This window comes from Sminthopsis crassicaudata, chromosome 2, assembly GCF_048593235.1.
Source record: "Sminthopsis crassicaudata isolate SCR6 chromosome 2, ASM4859323v1, whole genome shotgun sequence".
NCBI lineage: Eukaryota > Metazoa > Chordata > Mammalia > Dasyuromorphia > Dasyuridae > Sminthopsis > Sminthopsis crassicaudata.
In genome coordinates, this window is record NC_133618.1 from 218,764,745 (window position 1) to 218,792,391 (window position 27,647).

Here is a 27,647-nt window from a genome sequence, read left to right on the forward strand (position 1 = left end):
AAACACTAAAGTACTACAAACTGCATATAGCTACAGAAAAAATTCAAAGACATGCTCCTTTTAAATATTTAGGATATGAAGTATATCCTAAGACACTCACAGTACAAAAGCTTTCTTTAAGAACAGAGAAGTTGAACACCTTAAATGATTTCCAAAAATTAATAGGAGATATCCAATGGATGCGTCCAGTGTTAGGCTTAACTACCAATCAACTGCAACCTCTATATGACATTTTAAGGGGAGACAGTGCTTTAAATTCACCACGCCAGCTTACAAAAGAAGCACAAGAGGCTTTGAGAGAAGTTGAACTGGCTTTATCCAATGTGGTTGAAAGAGTCACTCAAAAACCCTTGGAAATATCAGTTTTTGCTACAAAAGAGGCACCAATAGCAGCAGTCCTTCATCAAGGAGGCAGTGTGATTGAGTGGGTGAACCTCCCAGCACAACCAGAACAAAGCCTTACTCCTTACCCAGTGCTTGTGGCTAGAATTTTATTAAAGGCAATTAAGAGAGTAATGCAATTATCTGGAATAAGTCCTGAAAAAAATATACACATTCTATACTAATGCACAAATTAATGTATGCTGTGAGACCATCCCAGAATGGCAAATTTTATTGGCCACCGCTCCAAATTTTGCACATGGATCTCCATTAAAGATAACCCAGCTACTACATAATTGGTGATGGATTTTTGAAGAAAAGGTTTCTAAGGTTCCTCTTAAAGGACCAACAATCTTTACAGATGCCTCCAAAGAAAATATTTGTGCTGTATACTCTCATGATTTAGGCATAAAGAGAGTAGTCAGGACTCCTTTTCAGTCCATTCAACAGAATGAATTATTTGCTATCATGCTAGCTCTTACTTATTACCCAGGAGACATAAATATAATTACTGATTCAGCCTATTCAGTAGGTGTAGTACAAAGAATTGCCACAGCCCAAATAAAATTTGTAGCCTCTAATATTTATCATCTCTTTAAGGAACTTCAAGAGCAAGTAAGAAAACATCCAGGCAAGATTTATATCTTGCATGTCCACTCAGATAGTGGACTTCCAGGTCCTATTTTTGATGGAAATTCAAAGGCAGATAGCCTTCTAACCATGTTAGCCAGTAGTCCTTTATTTCAAGAAGCACAAGAATCTCATTCTAAATATCATCAGGCTGCTTGAGCTTTATGTTTATAATTTGGAATCACAAGAGAGGAAGCTAGGAGCATAGTAAAAAGCTGTACAGCTTGTCTTCCTTTCCACGCTCCTACACTCCCTCCAGGGAAGAATCCTCATGGTTTGAGACCCAATGAAATCTGGCAAATGGATGTGATCCACTATAAATCTTTTGGTTATCTGTCTTTCATCCACGTGGTAGTAGATACCTTTTCAGGATTCACTTTTGCAGTGCCAACAGCAAAAAAGACAGCCCGAGTGGTCACTGAATTCCTTATCCAAGCATTTGCAATTATGGGTGTGCCACAAGAAATAAAAACAGATAATGGACCTGCATATAGTTCTAAATATTTTGCGCACTTCTGTGCGCAGTATACGATATTACACATTACTGGAATACCTTTTAATCCACAAGGTCAGGCAATAGTAGAAAGAAGAAACAGAGACATTAAGACACTCCTCCAAAAACAAAAGAAAGGGGGAGCCACAGGTAGCCCTAAGGAACTTCTAAATTTAGTTCTCTATACCATTAATTTTCTAATTTTTGACAAAGATGCTCTGGCTCCAGCAGACAGGTTTTATAACCCACCAGAAGGGCAGTGTCCAGTGTGAGCAGTTCCACTGTCCTTAGATAATCACCAGGTGATGTGGAGAGACCCAGAAAGTGGTGAATGGAAGGGACCAGATAGGTTAACTGCCTGGGGGAGAGAGTTTGCTTGTATTTCTTCAGATGGAGAAGAAATCAGATGGGTGCCAATGAGTCGTATTCACCTTGTCTATCGGAGAGAGACAGAAAAAGAGAAAGACCTCAAAACAAAGGAGAAAATCTAAGAAACATCTGACACTAAAAGAGCATGGCTAATAAGAAGACTAAGAAACATCTGACACTAAAAGAGCATGGCTAATAAGAAGACTGTTAAAGAACTTTAAAAACCAGTAGGAATCATTGGATTTCCTAACACAAAATGAGACTAATGGACAATGGACTTATGGACATTTATAAATTCTCAATTTATGATTATTTGATCATGCTATTTGTTACATACTTCTAGCATATATTATGTTACTATGTGTTTTATGTAATCTATGTAATTATGTGTAATGCCTCCCATATTGATGGATTTATGTTTCAAGGTTATGACCACCCTATGTTCTAAATCAAAAGAAAGGGGGAGATGTTAGGTTCTTACTAAGTGCTAAGTCGGTACTTGACAATTCTCTAGTTCCAGCCTTTCCTGGGGAAGAGCTTGCATGCTTAGGAGGAGCAAGTTCATTGGTTGAAGTAATTCTTCCCAGAAGCCCTTGCATTATCCCATGCCCATTCTCTGGGAGGATAAAGAGGGCAGCTCTGGAGGAAAAAGGCAGTTGTTTCTGGTCCAGACTCGAGGCTGCTCTCTGCAGGAAGGAAGTCGGCTCTCTACAGGAAGAAGAATCTGTCCGAGAGATTTGAGTTGATACAGCAGATCTCCTCCCAGAGAGCGATCGGCAGCTTCTGGAGACAACAGCACATTACAATTTTTCCAAATTATTTCTTAACTTTTAATTTCATGTTAAAACTGGGTACTGCTTCCACAGTACAGGAACACTGTACCAAGCTTCATGGTTTTTTGTGCTGCTGTTTTCAGAGATAGTTATGGGGCTCTCTAAAATTTTGGTGCTTCCCAGATGATGAGAGGAGTGGCTCTTTTAGGCTATTCTCTTGTTACTTGGGAAATAAATTTGTTTCTCTGTTTCCTCTAGCATACTTCTGAGATTGTGATTAAATCTCATCCTCTCTCATAGGAGAAGGAAGAGGAAACAGAAAAAAGAAAAAGAGAAATATTTGTTTTCTTTAGAATACACTCCCAAAAGAAAATTGGGTTTTTTTGAAAATTAAGTTAATTTCTATTGTCATTACAATATTTTTTCATGCCCTAAATTTAAAACAAAACATAACAAAAACCTATAGTAGCCATATCCAGGACTTGAGTTTTTCAAGGCCTCACAAACAATCAATATATACACAAAATTTTAAGGTGAAAGAAAATCAAATAATTTTTAACAACCTGAAGCAGTGTATATCTAGAGTACTATATTTCACATCAGGGAGATATGAGTATGAATACTGGCTCAAATAGCTAGTTTTTTCTGTGACCCTGAGAAAAGTCATTTAACCTCTGAAATTCTCAGTTACTCCATGTGTAAAATTCAGAATAATAACAGCATCTACCTCAAAAGGTTGACATTACTAAGCAGGAAGACTTCACAGTGGACAGTAGAAGAATAGTCCCTCCCTACTGTAACCCTGAACATGATTTATGTAACCCTGATTCATGCCTTGGGCTATTGCTTTGATCTGAACCATGAAAGTGTTGGAAACACTTGACAAGTAACTTTTGGCTCTGGAAGAGTGATTCTTATGGAGAATATTATAGTCAAGGGTTATATGTGATAAGAATGTCAGAGCAGGTTGGAAGAAACTCCTTTACCTTTCTATGCATAGACAGAAAGAATTAAGTTGAAAATCTCCTTAGATATGAATTACTAAAAAAAGTAATTCTGTTTTTTATTGCTTCATGAAAGTCATATTCATTTTATATTGCACTTAATTATGAAAAATATATGCCTTCATCTTTACTAATTTACTATAAGTTTTCAGTATTAATAATATGAGCTATATCAGTAGCAGGATACCCACCAGATTCATTCTAGAGCTAAATACTTGAGGAGCATATGTTGTTACTATGTCCTTTTGATAAATTAATTCTCAGGAGAATATTATTTTTACACTGCACCCAACCTCTCTTATCTCCCCCCCCCCCCATCTCACCCCTACTGATTGCATAATCCAGGTGTTTCAAGGCAGCTTCTCCTCCCCCTTTCCCAGGGGGAACAGAAAAATCACTTTTGTCTCCTAATGAACTGGGAACAAATTTATTTGAATTCTTTCTTGTATCTTTTCTTTTTCTTCTGAAGGACTTCCTGGAAGTAGTTCCAATTACCTACTTTTTCTCTTCCTCTGACAACTTGTCTTGACATAGTAATAGAATTCCCTGGTTCTTCCCTTTAATTCTCACATTAGAAACAAACAGAAAATATGAATATTCTAAGATAAGATTTATTTTTATTGCAATTGTAATACATAGTAATTCATATGTAATTAGTCTTTGAATCTTCTCTCTAGAATGATTTATTTTCATTTATATTTAGCAAACAATAATTATTAATTTACCCTCAAACATTTAGATGGAATTGATTTGCAAGTTGCTCTTGATGGTACAGATCCTGATCCATCCAGGTCTACCCATCTTGTGCAAATTTTGTCCATAGTTACCCGTATGGTAACCAAAGGACCAACTTGCTAAAGGCCCTCTTCCTTTCTTTCTGCCAGCACAACTATATCAGTGTCTATAATACTCTTGCTATCCACTTATCTCTTATCCTTCTGAGTGGCCAGATCATCTTTTCTTACTATTATATCATTCTGTCTTGATGTCTTTAACTTAATATTCTTTTTCAGGATTCTTCATTATTTAAATATTATATCCTACTCATACCTACTATGTACCACCCCAATAGTATAAAACTATTTTTTAATTCTTTATTTATTTTGTAGTTTAATTATGTTAGTATATTGTTGATATTTTAAAATGGATCTTTCATGGTGACCTTTGGATTATAAGGAAAGCTTTATATTTTTCCAAAGACAATTTGGGGAATTACTCCTAGAATCCTAATCAACTATGATTCCAACTCTTTCTTCACATTTCCTCAATGTCTAGATATAGCAATGTATACAAAATTACATTTAAGAAATATCATGTAAGTATTTATTATGTAGTGCAGCTAGCTGGTGTAATGGATAGAGTGTTGGCTCTGGAATCAGAAAGGTGAGTTCAAATCTTCCCTCAGACACTTATTAGCTATGTGACCATGGACAAGTCCCTTAATTTTTATTTTTAATTTTTTAATTTTTTTTAATTTTTTGAGTGTGTGTCAGTCCCTTATCTGTAAAATGAGCTAGAGAAGGAAATAGCAAACCACTCCAAAATCTTTGCCAAGAAAATCTCAAAGGAGGTCATGGAGAGTAGGAAATGATCCAAAAAATTTAACAACATCAATTTATTGAGCAAGTACTATATGAAAGACATTGTGATATAGTAAAACAAACAAACAAAAAAAATCTAATTCAGTAGAAGAGCCTGTCTTGCCACTCAAGAGATGTCCAATCTTGAGTAAAAAACATTTAGCTCTCTGGATTTAGATTTTACTCCTCAATACTTATAAAATGGAAGTTATACTATTTACACTACATAGCTCCCTGAGTTGTTATGGTAAAAGCACTTGTAAATCTTGTCATTGTATAAATGTGAGCTAAAATCATTATATGTAAGGTACTATCTTCAGATATAATTTATAGTACATAAAATAATACATTAGGTTGTACACTTCTCAACCATTTCAATGTGCATTTTAAAAGGGATTTGCTTTTTCCCTTTCTCTTTAGAAGCCAATTTTCAAAGATCTTCTCAGTGAAGGTGGGTGGTATCTAGAATATATCCTTCAGTGTCTATGATGGTGGTGGAAATTGCTATACTGTATTCCTATATTCTAATAAGAATGCCACTTGAGAGTAAAGGTACAGAAATATTTAAAGAAATCATGAGATATGAATTTATGGACCTATTATTTATGTAATACTTAGAAGGCATATGGGTATTATGGAAATTTTCTTTTTTATTTTATAATTATAAATATTTTTAACAGTACATATGCATGAGTAAATTTTTAAATAACATTATCCTTTGTATTCATTTTTCCAAATTTTTACTCCCTCCCACCCTCTAGTTGACAAACAATCCCCTAGATGACAAACAATCCCATATATTTTACATATTTACAATATAACCTAGATACAATACAAGTTAAAAATTGGATTCCGAAGGTATAAGTAAGCTGGGTAGAAAGACAGAAGTGCTAACAGTTTAAATCAGTTCCCAGTGTCCCTTCTCTGGGTATAGCTGTTTCTGTCCATCATTGATCAACTGGAAGTGAGTTGGCTCTTTTTTATGTTGAAGATATCCACTTCCATCAGAATATATCTTCATACAGTATTGTTTTTGAAGTGTATTAGTGATCTTGTGGTTCTGGTCATTTCACTCAGCATCAGTTCATGTAAGTCTCTCCAAACCTCTCTGTATTCATCCTGCTGGTCATTTCTTACAGAGCAATAATTCCATAACATTCATATACCATAATTTACCCAACCATTCTCTAACTGATGGACATCCATTCATCTTCCAGTTTCTAGCCACTACAAAAAGGGCTGCCACAAACATTTTGGCACATACAGGTCCCTTTCCCTTCTTTAGTATTTCCTTGGGATATAAACCCAGTAGTAGCACTGCTGGGTCAAAGGATATGCACATTTTGATAACTTTTTGGGCATAGTTCCAAATTGCTCTCCAGAATGGCCTCATTCTTTCACAAATCCACCAACAATGCATCAGTGTCCCAGTTTTCCCACATCCCCTCCAACATTCATCATTATTTGTTCCTGTCATCTTAGCCAATCTGACAGATGTGTAGTGGTATCTCAGAGTTGTCTTAATTTGCATTTCTCTGATCAGTAGTGATTTGGAACACTCTTTCATATGAGTGGATATAGTTTCAATTTTATCACCTGAGAATTGTCTGTTCATATGCTTTGACCATTTATCAATTGGAGAATGGTTTGATTTCTTATAAATTAGGGTTAGTTCTCTATGTATTTTGGAAATGAGGCCTTTATCAGAACCTTTAACCGTAAAAAAATTTTCCCACTTTGTTACTTCCCTTCTAATCTTGTTTCCATTAGTTTTATTTGTACAGAAACTTTTTTAGTTTGATGTAATCGAAATCTTCTATTTTTTATATAACAACAGAATTCTTATGGAATTCATATGGAATTCATATGTTAAAATAACAACAGAATTCATAGGGAACCACAAAAGGTCGAGAATTTCAAGGGAAGTAATGAAAAAAAAATAAATGAAGGTAGTCTAGCTGTACCTGATCGAGAACTGTATTATAAAGCAACAGTCACCAAAAACATTTGGTATTGGCTAAGAAATAGACTAGTTGATCAGTGGCATAGGTTAAGTTCACAAGGCAAGATAATGAATAAAAATAGCAATCTAGTGTTTGACAAAACCAAAGATCCCAACTTTTGGGATAAGAATTCATTATTTGACAAAAACTGCTGGGAAAACTGGAAATTAGTATGGCAGAAACTAGGCATGGACCCACATTTAATACCACATATTAAGATAAGATCAAAATGGGTCCAAGGTTTAGGCATAAAGAATGAAATCATAAATAAATTGGAGGAACATGGGATGGTTTACCTCTCAAACTTGTGGAGGAGGAAGGAGTTTGTGTCCAAGGGAGAACTAGAGACCATTATTCATCACAAAATAGAAAATTTTGATTACACCAAATTAAAAAGTTTCTGCACAAACAAAACTAATGCAAACAAGATTAGAAGAGATGTAACAAATTGGGAAAACATTTTTACCGTTAAAGGTTCTGATAAAGGCCTCATCTCAATTGACCTTAATTTATAAGATATCAAGCCATTCTCCAATTGATAAATGGTCAAAGGATATGAATAGACAATTTTCAGATGATGAAATTAAAACTATTTCCACTCATATGAAAGAGTGTTCCAAATCACTATTGATCAGAGAAATGCAAATTAAGACAACTCTGAGATATCATTACACACCTGTCAGATTGGCTAAGATGACAGGAACAAATAATGATGAATGTTGGAGGGGCTGTGGGAAAACTGGGACACTGATGCATTGTTGGTGGAGTTGTGAAAGAATCCAACCATTCTGGAGAGCAATCTGGAATTATGCCAAAAAGTTATCAAAATGTGCATACCCTTTGACCCAGCAGTGCTACTACTGGGTTTATATCCCAAGGAACTACTAAAGAAGGGAAAGGGACCTGTATGTGCCAAAATGTTTGTGGCAGCCCTTTTTGTAGTGGCTAGAAACTGGAAGATGAATTGATGTCCATCAGTTGGAGAATGGTTGGGTAAATTATGGTATATGAATGTTATGGAATATTATTGTTCTGTAAGAAATGACCAACAGGATGAATACCAAGAGGCTTGGAGAGACTTACATCAACTGATGCTGAATGAAACGAGCAGAACTAGGGGATCATCATGCACTTCAACAAAGATACTGTATGAGGTTGTATTATGATGGAGGTGGATATCTTCAACATAGAGAAGAGCTAATCCAATTCTAATTGATCAATGATGGACAGAATCAGCTACATACAGAAAAGGAACACTGGGAAATGAGTGTAAACTGTGAGCATTGTTTTTTTTTGTTGTTGTTGTTGTTTTGTTTTGCTTTGTTTTGTTTCTTTTTCCAGATTATTTTTACCTTGTGAATACAATCTTTCCTTTGCAACAACAACAACAACAAAATTCAGTTCTGCACATAAATATTGTACCTAGGATATACTATAAGATATTTAATATGTATGGGAATGCCTGCCATCTAGGGGAGGGGGTGGAGGGAAAGAGGGGAAAAACTCAGAACAAAAGGGAGTACAAGGGATAATGTTGAAAAAAATTTACCTATGCATATGTACTGTCAAAGAATTTTAAAAATTAATAAAAAAAAACAAAATTAAAAAAATTTAAAAAATATTTTATTTTGTGATCAATAATTATCTCTAGTTCTCCTCTGGTCATAAATTCCTTCCTCCTCCATAGGTCTGAGAGGTAAACTATCCTCTGTTCCTCTAATCATTCTTTATGCCCAAATCATGGACACATTTTGATCTTATCTTGGTATGGTGTTAAGTGTGGAACCATATCTAATTTCTCCCATACTAATTTCCAGTTTTCCCAATAGTTTTTTTCAAATAATGGCTTTTTATCCCAAATGTTGGTATCTTTGCATTTGTCAAACACTAGATTGCTATAATTGTACCCTTTTTTTGTCCTTTGTGACTAATCTGTTCCACTGATCGACTCGTCTATTTCTTATCCAATACCAAATGGCTTTGGTGATTGCTGCTATATAATATAGCTTTAGATCAGGTACCTAGACCACCTTCATCTGACTTTTTTTTCATTAATTCCCTTGAAATTCTCGACCTTTTAGTCTTCCATATGGATTTTGTTGTTATTTTTTCTAGGTCATTAAAATAGTTTCTTGGGAGTCTGATTGGTATAGCACTAAATAAATAGATTAGTTTGGGGAGTATTGTACCTTTATTATATTCCCTTGGCCTATCCTCAAGCACTGAATATCTTTCCAATTATTTAAATCTGACTTTATTCTTGTGGCAAGTGTTTTGTAATTTTGCTCATATAATTCCTGACTTTTCTTTGGTAGATGGATTCCCAGATATTTTATACTCTCGACATTTGTTTGGAGTGGAATTTCTCTTTGTATCTCTTGCTGTTGCATTTTGTTGGTGATGTATAAAAATGCTGAGGATTTATGTGGATTTATTTTGTATCCAACAACTCTGCTAAAGTTGTGAATTATTTCTAATAACTTTTTATTAGAATCTCTGGGGTTTTCTAAGTATACCATCATATCATCTGCAAAGAGTGACAGTTTGATTTCCTCATTACCTACTCTTATTCCTTTAATCTCTTTCTCGACTCTTATTGCCGAGGCTTGCATTTCTAATACAATATTGAATAGTAATGGTGATAGTGGGCAACCTTGTTTCACTCCTGATCTTACTGGGAAAAGTTCCAGTTTATCTCCATTACATATTATGCTTACTGACAGTCTTAAATATATGCTCCTGTCTATTTTAAGGAATAGTCCATTTATTCCTATACTCTCAAGTGTTTTTAGTAGAAATGGATGTTGGATTTTATCAAATGCTTTTTCTGCATCTTTTGAGATGATCATATGGTTTTTATTAATTTGATTATTAATATGGTCAATTATACTAATAGTTTTCCTAATATTAAACCAGCCCTGCATTCCTGGTATAAATCCTACTTGCTCATAGTCTATTATCCTGGGGATGATTTTCTGAAGTCTTTTTGCTAATATTTAAGATTTTAGCATCAATATTCATTAAGGAAATTGGTCTATAGTTTTCTTTCTCAGTTTTCGATCTACCTGGTTTAGGTATCAGTACCATATCTGTGTCATAAAAGAAGTTTGGTAGGACTCCTTCATCCCCTATTTTTTTCAAATCGTTTATATAACATTGGGGCTGATTGTTCTTTAAATGTTTGGTAGAATTCACATGTAAATCCATCTGGTCCTGGGGATTTTTTCCTGGGGAGTTGATTAATAGCTTGTTCTATTTCTTTTTCTGAAATGGGACTATTTAAGCAATTTATCTCCTCCTCTCTTAATCTAGGAAGCCTATATTTTTGGAGGTAGCCATTCATTTCACTTAAGTTATCAAATTTATTAGCAGAAAGTTAGGCAAAGTAATTCCTTATTATTTCTCTAATTTCCTCTTCATTGGTGGAAAGATCCCCCTTTTCATTTTCAAGACTAACAATTAGATTTTCCTCTTTCCTTTTTCTGATCAGATTTACCAAAAAGTTTATCTATTTTATTGGCTTTTTCATAAAACCAACTCTTGTTTTTATTTATTAATTCAATAGTTTTTTTTTTTTTACTTTCAATATTATTGATTTCTCCTTTTAATTTTAGTATTTCAAGTTTGGTTTTTGGTTGGGGTTTTTAATTTGGTCTTTTTCTAGCTTTTTAAGTTGAATTCTTTCTACGCCTATTTTCCCTTCTGTTTCTATTATCTCTGGACAGTTCTCTTTGATGTTTTCCTGTAAAATATAATCTAGGCTTTTTTTTTTTTATCATAGCTTTCAGGAAGTCCAGTGATCCTCAGATTATCTTTCCTATATATATTTTCCAGGTCTATAGATTTTCCCAATATGTATTTGACATTCTTCTCCAGCTTTTCTTTTCTTTCTTTCTTCTTTTTTTTTTTTTTTTGTTTTGTTTTGTTTTGTTTTGTTTGACTGATTCTTGGTTTCTCAATGAATCATTCATTTCTGTTTTTTCAGTCCTGATTTTTTATGAGTTATTTTCTTCATTCACATTTTTTAGTTCTTTTTGTATATGCCTAATTGAGTTTTTAAATGAATTATTTTGTTTTGTTGAATTTTTTTCCCTTTCACTAATTTTTTTAGTGAGTTATTTTCTTTTTTCAATTCACAAATCCTACTTTCCTGTGATTTTTTAACCTTTTCTAATTCACAAATTTTGTTTCCTTGCACCTCCTGTGAATTCTTTATTTTTTCCAACTCTAATTTCAGGATGTTGTTATTCTCTATCCTAGCTTCTCTTTCCTTTCTCCTTTTTTCTTCAAACTCTCTTAACTTTTTAATAGTCTCTTCTAGGAGAGAGTTATGTGATGGGTGGCAGGTATCATTCCCCTTTAGGGTGTTATCTGGAGATTATTTGCTGTTAGCTTCCTCGGGGTTGGATACCTGCTCTTTCTCTGTATAGAGGGTGTCAATCATTCTCTTCATCTTCTTATTCATTGTTAAAAATCTATTGGGGTCTGCTCTTGGGCACGAAATTTATCAGCTTCCTCCCAGAACCGATGGATGCAGCAAGTCCTGTGCCTGAGCTAAGAGAGACCTCTGGCAGAGAGTTCCCCTCCCCCCTCTCCAGAAATGCCTCAGAGATGGTTAGCACTGCTGTAGCTTCCAGGAGTGCCCAGTGAAGGACCCAGCTTTGTGGCCTAGAGACTGCCCTGAGGTTTAAGGCTGAACTGTGAAAGCGTCACAAACCCCAGCCAATGCCTCTTGTGGGGCCATGGATATTAGCAGCTGACATGAAAAGCCCCTGCCTCAAACTGGAAGTGTTAGCCCGGAAATCATGGTCCCTACTTCAAATGTTTCACTTCTCTGGGAATTTCACTGCTGTTGGAATTCCACTGCCTCAGGCTGAGCCCGGCACTACATGGATTAGAGGCTGCCTCTGGCTGTGTCCATCCATTATTCAGGCTTTTAACTACCCCAAGGAGAAGCCCTGCCCAGCAGAAGGTGGCTGCACAGCTATGCTGAGATCTGTTGGGTCACTTCCGGATTGTGGTGGATTTAGGATATGGCTTTATATTTTAAAGTATCTTGATTTCTCTTCTGATCTGCTGTTTTATAAGCAGAAAAGAGTTAACAGCCTGTGCCAGATTCTTCTATCTCAGTGGCTTTTCTCATCCCAGAGTTTTCCCCAGCCCGATTGTCACAGTGTGCTAGCACCTACTTCAACCCTATCTGTGCTGATATCCTCCCCTTGGAACTGACCTTTTCTGTTGAAATTCCAGATTCTCTTCAACTGGTGAGTTGTGCTTTTAATCCTTGTGATTTTTAATCAGTCCAGCATTATTTTTGAGTCTGATTTAACTAATTCGTATTGAGGGAAGAAGGGAGCTTACAACTTCACGTGTATCTTCCCCACCATCTTGGCTCCCTATTATGGAAATTTTCAATGTCATATAGTAATGTTTTTGGACTGAGTCCTTTACATTGTAATTATAGCTCTACAACTAATGTCAACATTTTCTTCCGTGATTGAAAATGAATTTATTCTATCTCATTCTGAGCTTCTCCCTGAAGTCAGTATTCTTTCCAATTAAAATTTAATCATCTATTATAGCCTTTAGTCTTTCATTGTTAAGTGTGATTCAACTTCTGCATTCAGTACAATTAATCAGCTAAAAAATATTGACTTACCCCATTTCTCCAAGGCCCATTAAGATAGTTTTCTAAGTAATGGGCAGTGTTAATACCCCCAGATCATCATCTGTTAGGAAATATTTTAGACGATGATGACTGATGAAATTGGTATACATCTTGGTTGTGTCTTATTTAGTTCTATCTATACATTGTCTGCTTCACAAAGCCAGAGGCTAAAAAAATTTAAGGAGAAAGTAGAGTAAAGAAAAAAAAAAGTTTTAGTGAAATTATCCTTTACTCTTTCTTTTAAACTCACATATTTAAGACTATGTCTTAAAATCAATTTAAAAAATCAACAGTTCATCAGAAAGTCTTATCACCAATTTGGCCTCAGGTTAGTCATGAAGAATGTCTTAATAATTTATAAAGGTGTTGAAATCTATGTCATTACAAGTAACCACAGCAAACTATCCCTTGTAATATCTCTATATACTATACTCAAAATATGGGTCAAAGAATAAATCAATTAATTATTATGCCTGGAAGATAGTAGGAGCTTGTTTGTTGAGACCCCCACTATTCTCAGTGTGTATTGATTACAAAAACTTGCACTCAGTAGAACAAAGCTTCACTTTAAGATGCATGCCAGGGCAACTAATTAGGAGGTTACTGCAATACTTTCAGTGAGAAATGAGCAGACACTCAGTTATGATTTTTGTGATGAGAAAAGAAAGAAGGAAATTTCACTAGTACATATTGAGAATGTAGAACGGACAAGAATTGACAGGCAAAGGATTATACATGGAGGTTGAGGGGGAATATTCCTAGGGAACTGCAAATGTGGTGGTGTTTTGAGAAGAAACATCATATGGTGAGTGGGTTTTTGGAACATAGTGATTTCTTTTGGTATGTTTTAAATTTGAGATGCCTGTGTAACGTGGTCCAACAGAGAGATGGGTGCATTGAGTATATAAATATCAATGTTATCTCTATAAGATTGATAACTAAAACTATAGGTATTGAAGCAATCATCTGGAGACAAAAAAGAGGAGGGCCTAGGTTAGAGCTATGGTGATACCAATTAGAGGATAGAATTTAGATGCCTATCTTATATCAAAGAAAGACTGGGAAGAGATGGCTTAAACTCAGGAAGAAGGGGACTTTCTAATGAGCATAGATTAGATAATATGAGTTTACATCATTACTACAATTGCCTATATATCACTTTTTTTCTATACTTATACTTTAAAAAAAAATTGAGGTTCTTTAATACACAGACTGGCTATTTGTCACAGATTTTGCAAAAGGAAAGCCTATTCAGAAATAGATTGGATTAGATGGCTTCTTAAATGTTTTCAAACTCAGATTCTATCATTTTTCCATCCTAAAAAGTTATAATGAAAAGAAGAGGAAGAGATTTTTTAATGTGCTTATTTTCTATTCTAAATAAGCAGGTTCAATTGTAACTACACAAGTTTGACATTTGGATGATAGATGTTTAACTGCTGATTTCATCAAGAGCAAAATATTTTCCAGATAATAAAATCAAAGTAGATAGTTCTCATGAAGAGTACCCATACTTAGAGGAGTTTATCAAAGTTAATACATGTTACTGACTACCATAGAAAAAGGATGTCTTTCTTAGGTCTATGTAGGTTAGCAATCTTTTCCCCAAGTATAAAAAAGAAAAGGAAAATATCCTTACCTTTTGTGAATTTTGGAATGTATATACTTCTATAGAACCAGAAGAGCTGATGTTGGTTGAATATTTTCCTAAAAATAATTATTTAGTACCTTTTAAATACCTGATCCCAAATAAATAAAGCTCATTGTACTAAAAAAGAGTTGAGCTGTATGATTTTTGATTCACTGTCTACATAATGTATATAATTTTTTTCATTTACTTATAGACATGACAGAGATTCCTGTGAACTTGTTCATTTCATCAGCTTTTATTCCCACAGAATCTAGAAGAGAAAACAAATAGGACTGCAAAAACATGTAATACCTTCAATCCAAATGCTTCTCTGATTAATAAAAACTGATCTGGAGTATAATTGGTTTCTCTTGATGGGGAATCATCTTGTACAGAATTTTAATGAATCTTAGAATGCAATTATCAACTGGGCACGTTTTCTCATGTTGATTTGCTATTCCTTGAGCTGTTTTAACTCTGCTTGTTTCTGTGTTCTCATTCCACTGTCTGCCCCACTTCAGAATAGTCTTAATGAAGGTGAACAGATTGAAACAAACCTACCTGGGCAAAATCTGATAAAACAAGAAAATATTAACTAGCAGACTTTCTCTCAAAAGACAATTCCCAATGTCCTACCAGTTCTTTCTTACTGAATAAAATAACCATAGAACTAACAAAAGTTGTGATAGATCACATATGCTAAGTAACTCAACAAGTCTTGAAATTGGCAATGATAGGAAATCACCCATTTTTTAAAAAGCTTGCTTCATGATATAATAGTACCCTGTCTAGACTCTGTCTTACTCAAATTATAGATTTTTCCTGTTTATCTGTTCACCGTGATAACAGAGTATAGCTTTTCTTGTGTTAAAGTCTCATATATGAACAATTATTAAGTAATTTTTCAACTATTTATTTCCTAGATAAAATAATTTAAACTTTCAGTATTTTCTCACATCTTAATTTATAGTCTATTAATCATCTTGTCCTAATCTAAACTGTATTTTAAAAAGTTATAGATGAGAATTTTGCATGGCAAAGAATAAAAGCCCTATGGAGATTACACCCATCATTTCCCTCTTGATCTATTAGGCTTATTATCCTGTCATGGAAATAGGCTACATTTGTCCCTGATAAGATGTGTTCTTCATGAATTCATGATTTTTTGAAGATATTTTCAAATTAATTTACTTATGACTTTCTCCAGCATCTTTTTCATGAGGAGATTGAAGATTATAAAATTATTTTTTTCCATTTACAAAAAAATTACATTCAGATGTCACAGTCATTATTGATTAAATTCCAGTTTCTTCCCCATCTTTTACAGATTCATGAAAAATGGGTGCTATGGCCCTGAAATGCCTTGCTTAAGTATCTCTGGCATGTAGATTTTCAAAACAGAATAAATCCTTTATCAGTCTGACCTATATAAATTATCCTGTGTTAGTCTTCTGTTCCTTGGCCCTGATGTTGGCCTGACTACTTTTATTTTTGCCTGGGCTTAGCAGGAACCCCATACCTGAGAACAAATGTATAGATTCTGAATATACATTTTTATAGAGTATCATATATGTGATTAAACTAACTAAATATATATATATATAACTAACTATATATATATATATATATATATATATATATATATATATATATATATATCTCCTCATCTTTATTATTGGCCAAGATAGTTATATAGTTATTCATCCACATTATTAAAGTGAATGGAACTATTGAGAATGGTCAAAAATGGAGGGAGCCCATAAAGTGTCCTCAGAATGAACACAAAACAGTTAGTCAATGAAATTTTAGAACTCTCTTTTTGTGACTAGCATTTCAGCTGTCAAACATAATGGTAGGAAGAAAAAACATTTTTTATAGCTTGATTTTTACCAATTGGAAAAAGTAAATTAGAGCAAATGTTTCCTTAAGTGATTGTATGGTAACTGTTTATCCAGTGTTTTCAAATTATGGAGTAGAAGTTACCATAGAAATGTGAAGTGTTGTCATTTATTCTTAATCTAATGTTATTTTAGTTTCTTTCATTTTTGAATTGCATAGTCAAGCTAAAGTGTTGAATGGAAACAATATAATAAGTGAGTTTAATTAAACAACAGTAAGTCTCTAAATGGATAACAAGCAAGAAACAGTATGCATGAATCAGATAATGGTTCTAACAAAGACTATAATCATTCTGTGGAATAAGCTATAAACAAAAGATAACTGATGGGCTGTCTATGTGCTTTCCTGATATCCACATGCCAGGAATACTTGAGGAAGGCTGTTGGCATTTGGGATGGCCTTCATGTTCATGATTTACATGATGGCATGGACAAGAGTTTTACAAAATGAGAAGGCATGGTGGGTATTACCTGAACTGTTGGAGGGAGTTTTCATTTCATTATTATAACAAATCCATTAATATATCAAAAATAGGAGGTAGAGACAATTATTTTATATAAACTCATCCTTTCTGAAATATATCCATGTCATGAAGTTGTTATATTATTCCTGATTATTATTATTCTCTTTTTCCACTATAAACCTCCCTTCCCTATCCCAGCATCATTACTCTGTTATTCTCTACTGTTTTCCTTTGTTGTCTCAAAACAAAAAAAAAAGTACAGGTCTTCCCTATCTCTAAAACAAAACCAAACAGCAACCCTTCTCTATGACTGTTGCATATCTAAATTGGATGTCATGTTGGAGCTCCAAAGTCAGCATGTTGCAAATCAAGTATATCACTGTCCATCTGAACATCCTCTTCTTCCTTTCAGGAGGATATGTACCAAAAGCCTCCTGACCACCAAGACTAGAAATCCCTTCATCATCTTTGCCTCTTCTTTCTCTTTTAACATGGATTTAGTTAAAATGTATTTAGTTACCAAGTTCTACCAATCCAACACTTATAATAACCCTACTTTTCCCATCTCTTATGTACTTATATTTAAGTCCTTCATGTTATCTTATTCAACTATAGCATTCTAACTAGGCATTTTGTTTTCCAACTTCTCTTATGATTAATATTATATTTGCTACCAGTAAAAGAAAAGTGAGAAGGAAGAAAGGAAAGAAGAAAGAAAGGAAGGAAAAACGTAAAGAAGGAAGAGAGAAGAAGGAAAGGAAGGAGGGAGGAAGAAAAGGAAGGAAGGAATAAAAGGATTAAAATGTCTGTTATGTGCTAAATACTGTGCTGAGTATTTAATAAATATTATCTCTCTTGATCCTCACAACAACATTGAAAGATAAGTGCTATTATCCCCATTTTAGAGTTGAGGAAACTGAGGCAGATTGAGATTAAGTGCATTGCACATAGCTACCAAGTGTCTGAGGCCAGATTTTCTCATTCTAAACCCAACCCTTTATTACTATGTTACCTAGTTGTCTTGGTAAAAAACTATTCCCAATATGTTATCATAATCCAATCAATCTATGATATGGTAACTACCCCAGGCAATTCAGGGTGTAAGATTACCATACTTTCTCCTTCATTTTGTCCATATATTTCTTATTGCACAATAATTACAAATGCTTGTCCTTAGATAGCACTTTGAAGGATACAAAGTTACATATATACATATATATATATATATACATGCATATATATGTGTATTTATATGTATGCAATAAATCTCATTTGATTCTTATAGTAATTCTATGAGAGAGATATTTTTTTCATATCTATTTCACAGATGAGGAATTTTAGTCTGGCAGATTCTAAAGAGTTTGTCCAAGGTTTATTCTAAAGACACTCCCTATCCTTTTTGTTCCTATGACACTAGTTCTACATCTCCCTTAGTATACACAGATACATGCACATATACATAAATACTTACACTGATGTCAAGGGAATAGAAACTCAATTCAGTTCAGAAAAAAAATCTATTATCTTTGCCTCTTACATTCTTGCATTCTTTCTGTTTTTTTTGTTTTTTTTTTTTTTTGTTTTTTTTTTTTATGTAAGGTCATTTCTTCATCCCCTTCTAGAGTTTAAGATCTTTAAGAAAAGAGATATTTTATTATAGCACAATGCTTTGTTCGTAGTGAGTTCCACTGAATGGAAATGACTTGGTTAAGGGTGAAGGTGTGTGCATGATTACAACATTCTTAAGTTTATTGCATTGGTGGAAATATAGAGAGAATACATATGTTTTCAATTAGATTTTTAGAGCCAGCTAACATAAAACTTGTGAGTTTTATCTTAGTGAAGAAACATTTCCTGGGTATATAAAATGTAGTTCCTCTTTCACAAAATGACAGTATGACACTCAGCCAATGATTGTTATATTTTAGTGACTGAATAAATATGTTACATCTTGTTGTTTTTGTCATTGATCAAAATATAATTAGAAAGGATTGTCCAATTCAAGCCTTTATTAAACATCTATGTGCAAACTGAGATTGAGATTACACTGAGTTGAGATTACAAACAACAACCACTACAACAATAAAAACAAACAAAAAAGCAAAAAGCATATCAATATCCAGATACAAGAAACTTACAGCCTAATTAGTGAGATAACATATAAACCACTGTATAAAAACAAGGTGAATTTGAGATACAATTATGAGATAAATACTTCAGTATCTTTAGTGGATAAGATTAGCATTAAATAAAGCTAGAAAAAGGCTTCTTTTAGAAATCTAACTAAAACTTACTGGAATCTAGAGAAGCCAGAAGGCAAAGATAAGGAAGTAGACAGTTTTATAAATAGAAGATAGCCAAGGAAAATGCACTAAGTCAAGATGTGGAATATCTTTTGTGAAGATCAGGAAAAAATCCATATCATTGAATCCTAGTTAGATGGAATTGAGTAAGGTTTAAAAAGACTAAAATGGTAGAAAAGGAGAATGTTCTAAAGGACTTTAAAAGCCAAATAGGATTGTTTGATTAATATGAAATTAATTAGGAATTAATTCAAAATAGGAATTCACTGGAGTTTATGGAAAAGGAGAGTAACATGATCAAACTTGTGCTTCAGGAAGTTTACTAATAACTAAGTAGAAGATAAACTACAAAGGGGAGAAACTTGAGTCAGGGACCCCAGTCATAAGACTACTACAAAAGTTCATGGGTGAAAAGAGAGTCTGCACCAACATTGGTGATAGTATAACAGTTGATTGGAATATATAAAAGAAAACTTTTGACAGTAGAATTAACAGGATTAAGCAAAATATTGGAGAGAAGTAAGAGAGATTAAGAAATTTAGCATGACATAGCTCTCAGATGACTGGGTGATTGGAAAGAGTGTGGTACTCTCAATAGTAATAGAGAAGTTTAGAATAGGAAATGATTTTAGGGGAAATGAGTTTTGTTTTTAATATATTAATTTATTTTTATTTTTATTATTTTATTTTAACACAAATTAATTTATGTTAATATTAATTTAAGGGGTCTACAATCAATCCTATTAGTCAATTAGTTTTTAGAAATGAGTTTCCCTTTCTCTCTCTCTCTCTAGTCTCTCTCGGTGTGTCCATGTATGTTCATGTGTTTAAGTGACTCTTTTCTGAGATTGTACATCAATTATATATTTATAGTAATTCAGATTAAAGTAGTAGAAAGGGAATCAAAAGATGTGGGTCCTGGGCATTTAGAGATGAAAAGTTGAAGATCAGTAGGGTGGTTAGAGATGGACAAGTGAATTTTTTAATCATCAGAATAGAGATGATGATTGAATCCATGGAAGCTGATGAGATCACAAAGTGAAAAAAATATAGAACAAAAAGCACAGGAGAGAGTTCTGTGAAGTACCCATATTTAGCAGTTATGACCTGGATAATTATCCAGCAAAGGAGACTGAGGAGTGATCAAATAGGTGGAAAAAGAATGAGAAAAGAGCAATATCATATAAAACCAGAGATAACATTTGCACTAACAAAGTCATTGAAGGGGGCAAAAAAAGATAAGGATTGAGAAAAGTTCATTAGATTTGGCAATGGGGAGATTATTTTTAAAGCTGTTTATTTTCCCAATATATGCATAGATAGTTTTCAACATTCACCCTTGCAAAACCTTGTGTTGCAAAATTTTTCTCCTACCTTTTCCCCCATCCCCTCCCCCAGAGTTCAAGTAATACTCATTAAACATGAGCAGTTCTTCTATGCATATTTCCAATTTTCATGCTGCACCAGAAAAATCAGATCAAAAAGGAAAAAATAAGAAAAAAAAAAAGCCAAAAAAAAAAAAAAAAAGTGGAAACACTATGTTGATTCACTCAGTCCTCACACTCCTGTCTTCTGAGTGCAGATAGTTCTTTCCATCATAAGTCTATTGGAACTGGTTTGAATCATCTCATTGTTGAAGAGTGCCACACCCACCAGAATTGATCATCATATAATCTTGTTGCAGTGTATAATGATCTCCTGGTTCTGCTCATTTCCCTTAGGATCAGTTTATGCAAGTCTCCCCAGGCCTCTCTGAAATCATCCTGCTGATCATTTCTTATAGAGCAATAATATTCCATAACATTCTTATGCCATAATTTATTCAACCGTTCCCCAATTGATGGACATTCATTCAGTTTCCAGTTCCTTGCCACTACAAAAAGGGTTGCTGCAATTATTTTTGCACATATGACTCCTTTTCCTTTCTTTATGATCTCTGAGATACAGACCCAGTAGAGACATTGCTGAATCAAAAAGTATGCACAGTTTGATAGTCCTTTGGACATAGATCCATATTGCCCTTCAGAATGGTTGGATCAGTTCACAATTCCACAATGATATACCTGGATATCTGACTCTCTTTTGGGTTTTTGTTCCTTTGTTCCCATTTGTTTGTTCTATCTCTCCTACTTATTTCTCCCTGTCATGGGCCATACGAACCTGTTCTGTTCTCTCTGATCAGACATATGCCCCCTTGGTTGTCCCTAAATCATAAATTTGATAGATAAAATATTTATTCATTATAGAAGCTCATATTTAGAAGAAACCTCAAAGACAATGTAGTGCAATGTAAAATTAAAAGGTAATCCCCCCTTTTCCTTTTCTGATACATGGTCATCCTAACTTTCCTTGAAGACTTGTACTAAGAAGGTATCTACTCTCTTTTGAGGAACATCATTCAAATGGTTAGATACTTTTCATGGTTAAAAAAAATTTGTTTTTGTTTTCATTTTTCCATAAATTAAAATATACTTTTCTTCAACTTCTACCCATTGCTAATAGTGTTTTCTCTGGGGCAAAGAAGAACACATCAAATCCCTCTTCCAAATGACAGCCCTTCAATTACTTGAAAGCAGCCATCATATCTCCCCTAAGTTTTCTCTTCTTACAATATTTCCCTGTTGGATACCTAATACATATCTAACTTTTTAAATGAGATAATCATATTTTATTTGAATTATTGAATTTGAATTTATGTTTAAACATTGAGGACTATAGCTGGAGATGGTGAACTAAGGAAGGCAAGAGTGGTGGTGACTGGTAGTATCTAATGTTGATAGGAAACTGGCAGGCAGTCCTGTGAGTAGTACAAGAACAAGTCTGGTGGACAAAGACCTGCATAATAATTGAAGCAAGTTTCAAGGTTACCTGGTGACAGCCAAGGGAACCAAGGAAGTTGTGAAATGAACAGAATGTGTCTTAACATATTAATCAGCTGAATGAAAAAAAAAAAAAAAACTCATGCAATTATGTCCCAAAGACACATGCTTGAACCAATGCTTCCTTTTCATTTTTCTTCCACCTTGTCTCCCATCTTGCAGACACATGCTAAGAATTTTTTTTAACACACTCTTTATGAAAAAAGAAACAAATTAAACAGATTCCTTTGAGAAGTGATAGACAAATTAGTTTTCCCCTTTTCCATCTCAAGGCATCAAGATTAAGGTTTATGATTAATGATTTGCAAGTCAATTAATCAACCGTGGCTTTTTAAACCTCATTTCTCAAATTACTTCTCTTTCAACAAACAGTCTTTTTGACATCTCCATAGCGTCCCTAGATTCACTTTCATGTTAATTGAAATTCCCAGCTATTTTTTATTCTTCCAAGCTTATTGGTATAACCTGTTTATGAAATATTTGCAAACACATTACCATTCACCCATAATATGTCAAGGGTAAGTACTAAAACAATATTTTATGCTCCTAAGTAATAAAAATAGAACAATAAAAATGATGCTAATTATGGTCTGCAAAATTCAAGTTTCCTAAAACTGTCTTTCCTTTCAAAATTATAAACATGTCATTGGGCAAGTCTGCTCAGTCAATATGTTAACAATTACTTTCTGCTTTGTTTTAGTTTCACGCCACTGTCAATGAAGGAGTTGTGGGAGTGATTGTCAACTTAACAGTAGAAGACAAGGATGACCCCACTACTGCAGCCTGGAGAGCTGTCTACACTATCATCAATGGGAATCCAGGGCAGAGTTTTGAAATTCATACAAATCCCCAAACCAATGAGGGAATGCTTTCTGTTGTCAAAGTAAGAATGATTCTTCTTGTCTTTTTCTTCATTAGGAAGAGTTGAAAAATACTCAAAATATATTAGAAAGGTATTGTGGTTTAGAGGAAAGAGTAAAAAAAGTCAGAAGTAGAATATTTGGATTTATATCTTTGTTCTGCCTCCCTACTTCTATAATTTTAGACAGATGGTTGCTAAATGGCTTAGTAGATGATTACCTGAGTTCAAATCCAGACTCAGATGCCTACCAGGTTTGTGACTGGAGAAATCAATCAACCTTTATTTGCTTTAATCTGCTAGAAAAGAAAATGGTACATTATTCCAATATCTTTGCCAACAAAACCCCATAGACAGTATGTTCCATAGGATCACAGAGTCAAATGTGACTGAATGACTAAACAACAACAATAATCTTGTGCACTTAGTTTAATTGTCTTCTCTAAAGTTCATTGTCTTATTATGTAAAATGAAGAGCTCTATTATACCATGGTATGCAGACTCAAATTTGAATCCAATTCTGATAAAACATGCAATGATTTTGAAAGCAGTCAAAAATAGGGTATATGGAATAGAATAATATATATGAGTGCCATCAGCAGTAAATCTTCCTCTTTCCCCACTTTGAGTTGCAAAGGTTGTATGGCTACAGTGTGCCTAGAAGACTAAATATCATCTTTCACATCATCAACTGGAAACCTACTTTTCATCCAGAAAGAGAAATTGCAGAGAATTTAAAATGTAATTTGAAATTATGTTTCTCATGTAGATTTAGTTTAATCCTAGTCTGAGTTTCTTTGCACTTAGTTCACTTGAATATTATTTTTTGCAACAATTGACAGCAATCTTTTACATGAATTCCATTCTCCTCAACCCTTACCAAATCTTAGGGAAAAACATGAGCATATTGTGAATTGCCAACAGATCAGTTTTCACTAACCTCCCATTAAACTATTTTCTAGAAAGGACAAATAAGCCAGGGTAGCTCTAGGTGTCAATGAAATGGAGGTTATAAGATAAATTAGCCAACATAATTCCTCCTAGGGAAGTTGCATAGAATATGTAAAAGACTAGCTTAGTGGTAAGACATTGAAAACACCCTGGTAGAGGTCTTTATCTCCTCATGTCTGAAACTATTACAATAGTCTTTCTACCTCAAATTCCTCCCAGCTTTAGTGTATTCTTCCCTCAAATGTCAAATTGATCTTTCTAAAGCCTGACAGATTTGACCATATCATTATCCCTGCTTTTCAAAAAATACCACAGTGTTTCCCTACCATCCTCAAGATCACTAATAAAATCCTCTGCCTGACTTTGAAACTCTTTTGTAACCTGGTCCATCCTAATTTTCCAGTCTTCTTATTCTCCTCCATATATTATCCTATTTAGAGACACTGGTCCATTCCTTTCCATTCCTGCCACACAACACCATTTTCTGAACCTGAGAGTTTTCAAGGGCTGTCTTTCCTCCCTCTTTCTGTCTCTGTCTCTGTCTCTCTGTCTCTGTCTGTCTCTGTTTCTGTTTCTCTCCTTACTCCCTCCCTTCTTCCCTCCCTCCCTCCCATATCTCTCTCTTTCTCTCTCTCTCTCTCTCTCTCTCTCTCTCTCTCTCTCTCTCTCTCTCTCTCTCTCTCTCTCTCTCTCTCCCTCTCCCTCCCTCCTTCCCACCCCCCCTCTCCCTTCTTCCCCTCCTCTCCCCCACATATATTCTAGCTTCCCTTTCTTCCTCCAAGCATCTGCTAGGATTCACCTTCATCAACAATCATAGAGTCTTCCTCCAATTTAGCTCATACATATACTGTTTGTACTTAGTGGTTTGGTGTTTTTCATGTCATCTCTTTTCCCCACCTTAGTCCCCTTAAGAGTGTAAGCAGCTTGAAATCAGGGGCTGTCTTTTTTTTTTTTTTTTTTTTTTTTGTATTTGAGTGTTTAACAAATTAACAAATGTTTGATATGAAATAGACTCTTAGTAAATACCAAATGATAGACAGATCTAGGTTTTCTTAACTCCTTGGAAACGGGATCTATAACCTCCTTTGGAAGATTATTCTGAAACTACAGCAGAGGTTTATCTGATTCTTTGTTTTTTAAACTAATCTAAACACCTATTGAAGTGTATTTAGTTTGTTTATCTCAAGGCAGCAGTGTGGTATAATAGAAAGATCGATAGCTTAAGAATCAAATAGCCTGGGCTCAAGACAAGACACCACCAGCCAGGGAAAGTTCCTAAACCTAAGTATTTATTAGGTTGACTAAGAGTCTTTAAAATAAAATCTGCTAAAAATATAAGGTGTCCCAAAAGTCTTAGACCATATATAAGCTACTAAAGCTTAAAAAATTTATTCTAATGTTTGCATTTAACCATTAGAGGGTATGTATTTTCTAATGGTTCAAAAGTCTTAGTGCTCTCCTAAGCTACCTTTAAAACTTAAAAGTGCCCTAAGATTTTTGGGATACCATGTATACCTATTTTTAAATAAGTTTATGGACCTATGATTTCATTAAGTCTTTTTGACACTGAGAAAGCTCTTTATCCTTTGTACCATTCTTCCTCATAGAATATATATATTCTCACACAGAACCAATACCTACACCTACTACTTCACTCCAAAAACCCACTCTCAGGAAATAGTTCTAAATATCACTTCCCACTTCCACTGGAAAATGTTATTTCCCCAATGGCCAAATATTAGCATCAGAATACTTAGGTTCTCTAATTGAAGGTTTGCTTATTTATTGTATTCAATAAATGGTATTTTAATTTTTCCACTTACACATAGTTTTCAACATTCATTTGTTTTGAGTTCTAATTTTTTCTCTCACTCCCACTTCCTCCATTCCCAAATAGGCAAAGACAATACTGCTGTGTCATAACTGAGACCAGTTAAGGCAGGGTAGTGATTATGCTTACAGATTGTACATAAATAATCCTGGTAAACAGAAGAAAAGGGAAATGTCATAAAAAAGAACTTTTTAAAAAGTGAAAATAATATGTTTCAATATCATTCAGACTCTAAATCTAGAGTGAATAGTTTTTGTTTTTTTTTTTGTTTTGTTTTTTGTTTTTTTCTGTTATAAATCTTTTGGAGTTGTCTTGGAGTTAAATCAATCATAGTTGATCATCACCTAATGTTGCTCTTGCTGTGGACAATATTCTCCTGGTTTTCCTCACTTCACTTGACATTAGCTCATAAGGCTTTCCAGGTTTTTGCTGATATAAGTGTGTTCATCATTTCTAACAGAACAATAATATTCTATTACATTCATGTATCACAACTTTCCAATTGATGGGCATTCTCACAATTTCCAATTTTTGTCACCACAAAAAAAGAGTTGCCACAAATATTTTTGTACATGCAAGTCCTTTTCACTTTTTATGATATCTTTGTGAAGAATACATATTTATTACCACATTTATCACCCAACTCTGACTCAAACTATTAGCAATTATTCTTTATCTTTGTGATTTCCTACAAAGTTGAAATTCCAGAACTGAGAGTGTCAAATTCATCATAGAATCACAAAATCTCAAATTCAAAAAGCATTTTAGAATAGAAATTACTTCTATTACTCTAGTAACAAGTGATCTCCATTCTGTATTTGAAGACTTCCAATTAAAGAAACCTAATTCCTTTTTCACATAAGTCATTCAATGTTTGAGATAGATATTCCCTTTCACATTACTTTCTATAGGATATCTTTGGTTCTTTAAAATAATTGAAGCCTGCCCTAAACTTAGAAATAGTTTTTTAAACAATTTTTGCAGTAATGGAGACCTGTAATGTCTGGTTTGCCATATTGATCAAAAGGAATATTGGCCAGTGAACCATGGCAGAGGGTGGAAGGACTTTCTGTCTGTTGCTCTGTGTTTACCACATATAGAATGACTTGGACCATTACTCCTATTAAGAATTTAAGAAGGAAAACATTGGCAATTCATATTTTTGTCAACATGTGTTTGTCAACTTCCCATGTTTTGGTGAAGAGATATTAGTGAAAGGACATATCATCAATATTACATTGTTATTGACTTTCCCATGTGCTATGCCTCTTCTGAACTCATTAGCAAATTACTGGTATGCACTTAATGATTTATTTGATTTAACCTCAAGGATCCATAATTTCATCAGTGTGGATATTTATTCTTCTAATACAGATTGCAGTCCTCCACATGGTCTTAGAGAGCTGCTAAGGTCAATATTCTCATAAAATGGAGATAACATGATTATAAGTACCTAAACTTAGAAAGGCTAGTCCCCACATGATCTGCAGAAAGTATGTCTCCAGGCCTGGCTTAAAGCCTTTCTGGTTTCCAAAGGACTTTTCATGACTTATGCACCTTTGAAATAGCTTTCAAGAATAACATTATGATTCATTGATAATCATTTGCTTTGCCCTTTTGAAACTAACTTTCCCTGACAGTGCTTGTTTTTAGCAGCACCTGGGAGTAATGCTCTTCTAGCTGTTAGACAATTTGAAGGTTGACATGATTGATGTAGTAGTAACATGAAGGATATAATTTTGGAGAGTCCATTGTCTTTGTAGCATACACTTTATGGTAGCTATTAGCTTTAAACTAAAGCAACACTTTGGATTCTTATATTTCTAGTAAGACGAACAGACAGCTTTAAAAATGAATTATTGGTTTTATCATTACTTTGATTTAGAAATGCTCCCAATATTTAGTTTTAATGGTGCCATGGTTGGGATGGG

At 34.1% G+C, this 27,647-nt stretch overlaps 1 protein-coding gene across 1 annotated transcript in view; it reads left to right on the forward strand.

The window, feature by feature from the left end:
• Positions 1-27,647, forward strand: part of LOC141552713 (cadherin-13-like) — a 313,423-nt gene that overhangs the window by 180,554 nt on the left and 105,222 nt on the right. The window contains exon 4 of the mRNA XM_074284738.1: positions 22,776-22,958. Within this exon, the coding sequence (XP_074140839.1) occupies positions 22,776-22,958 (183 nt within the window). The remainder of the gene's footprint in view (positions 1-22,775; positions 22,959-27,647) is intronic.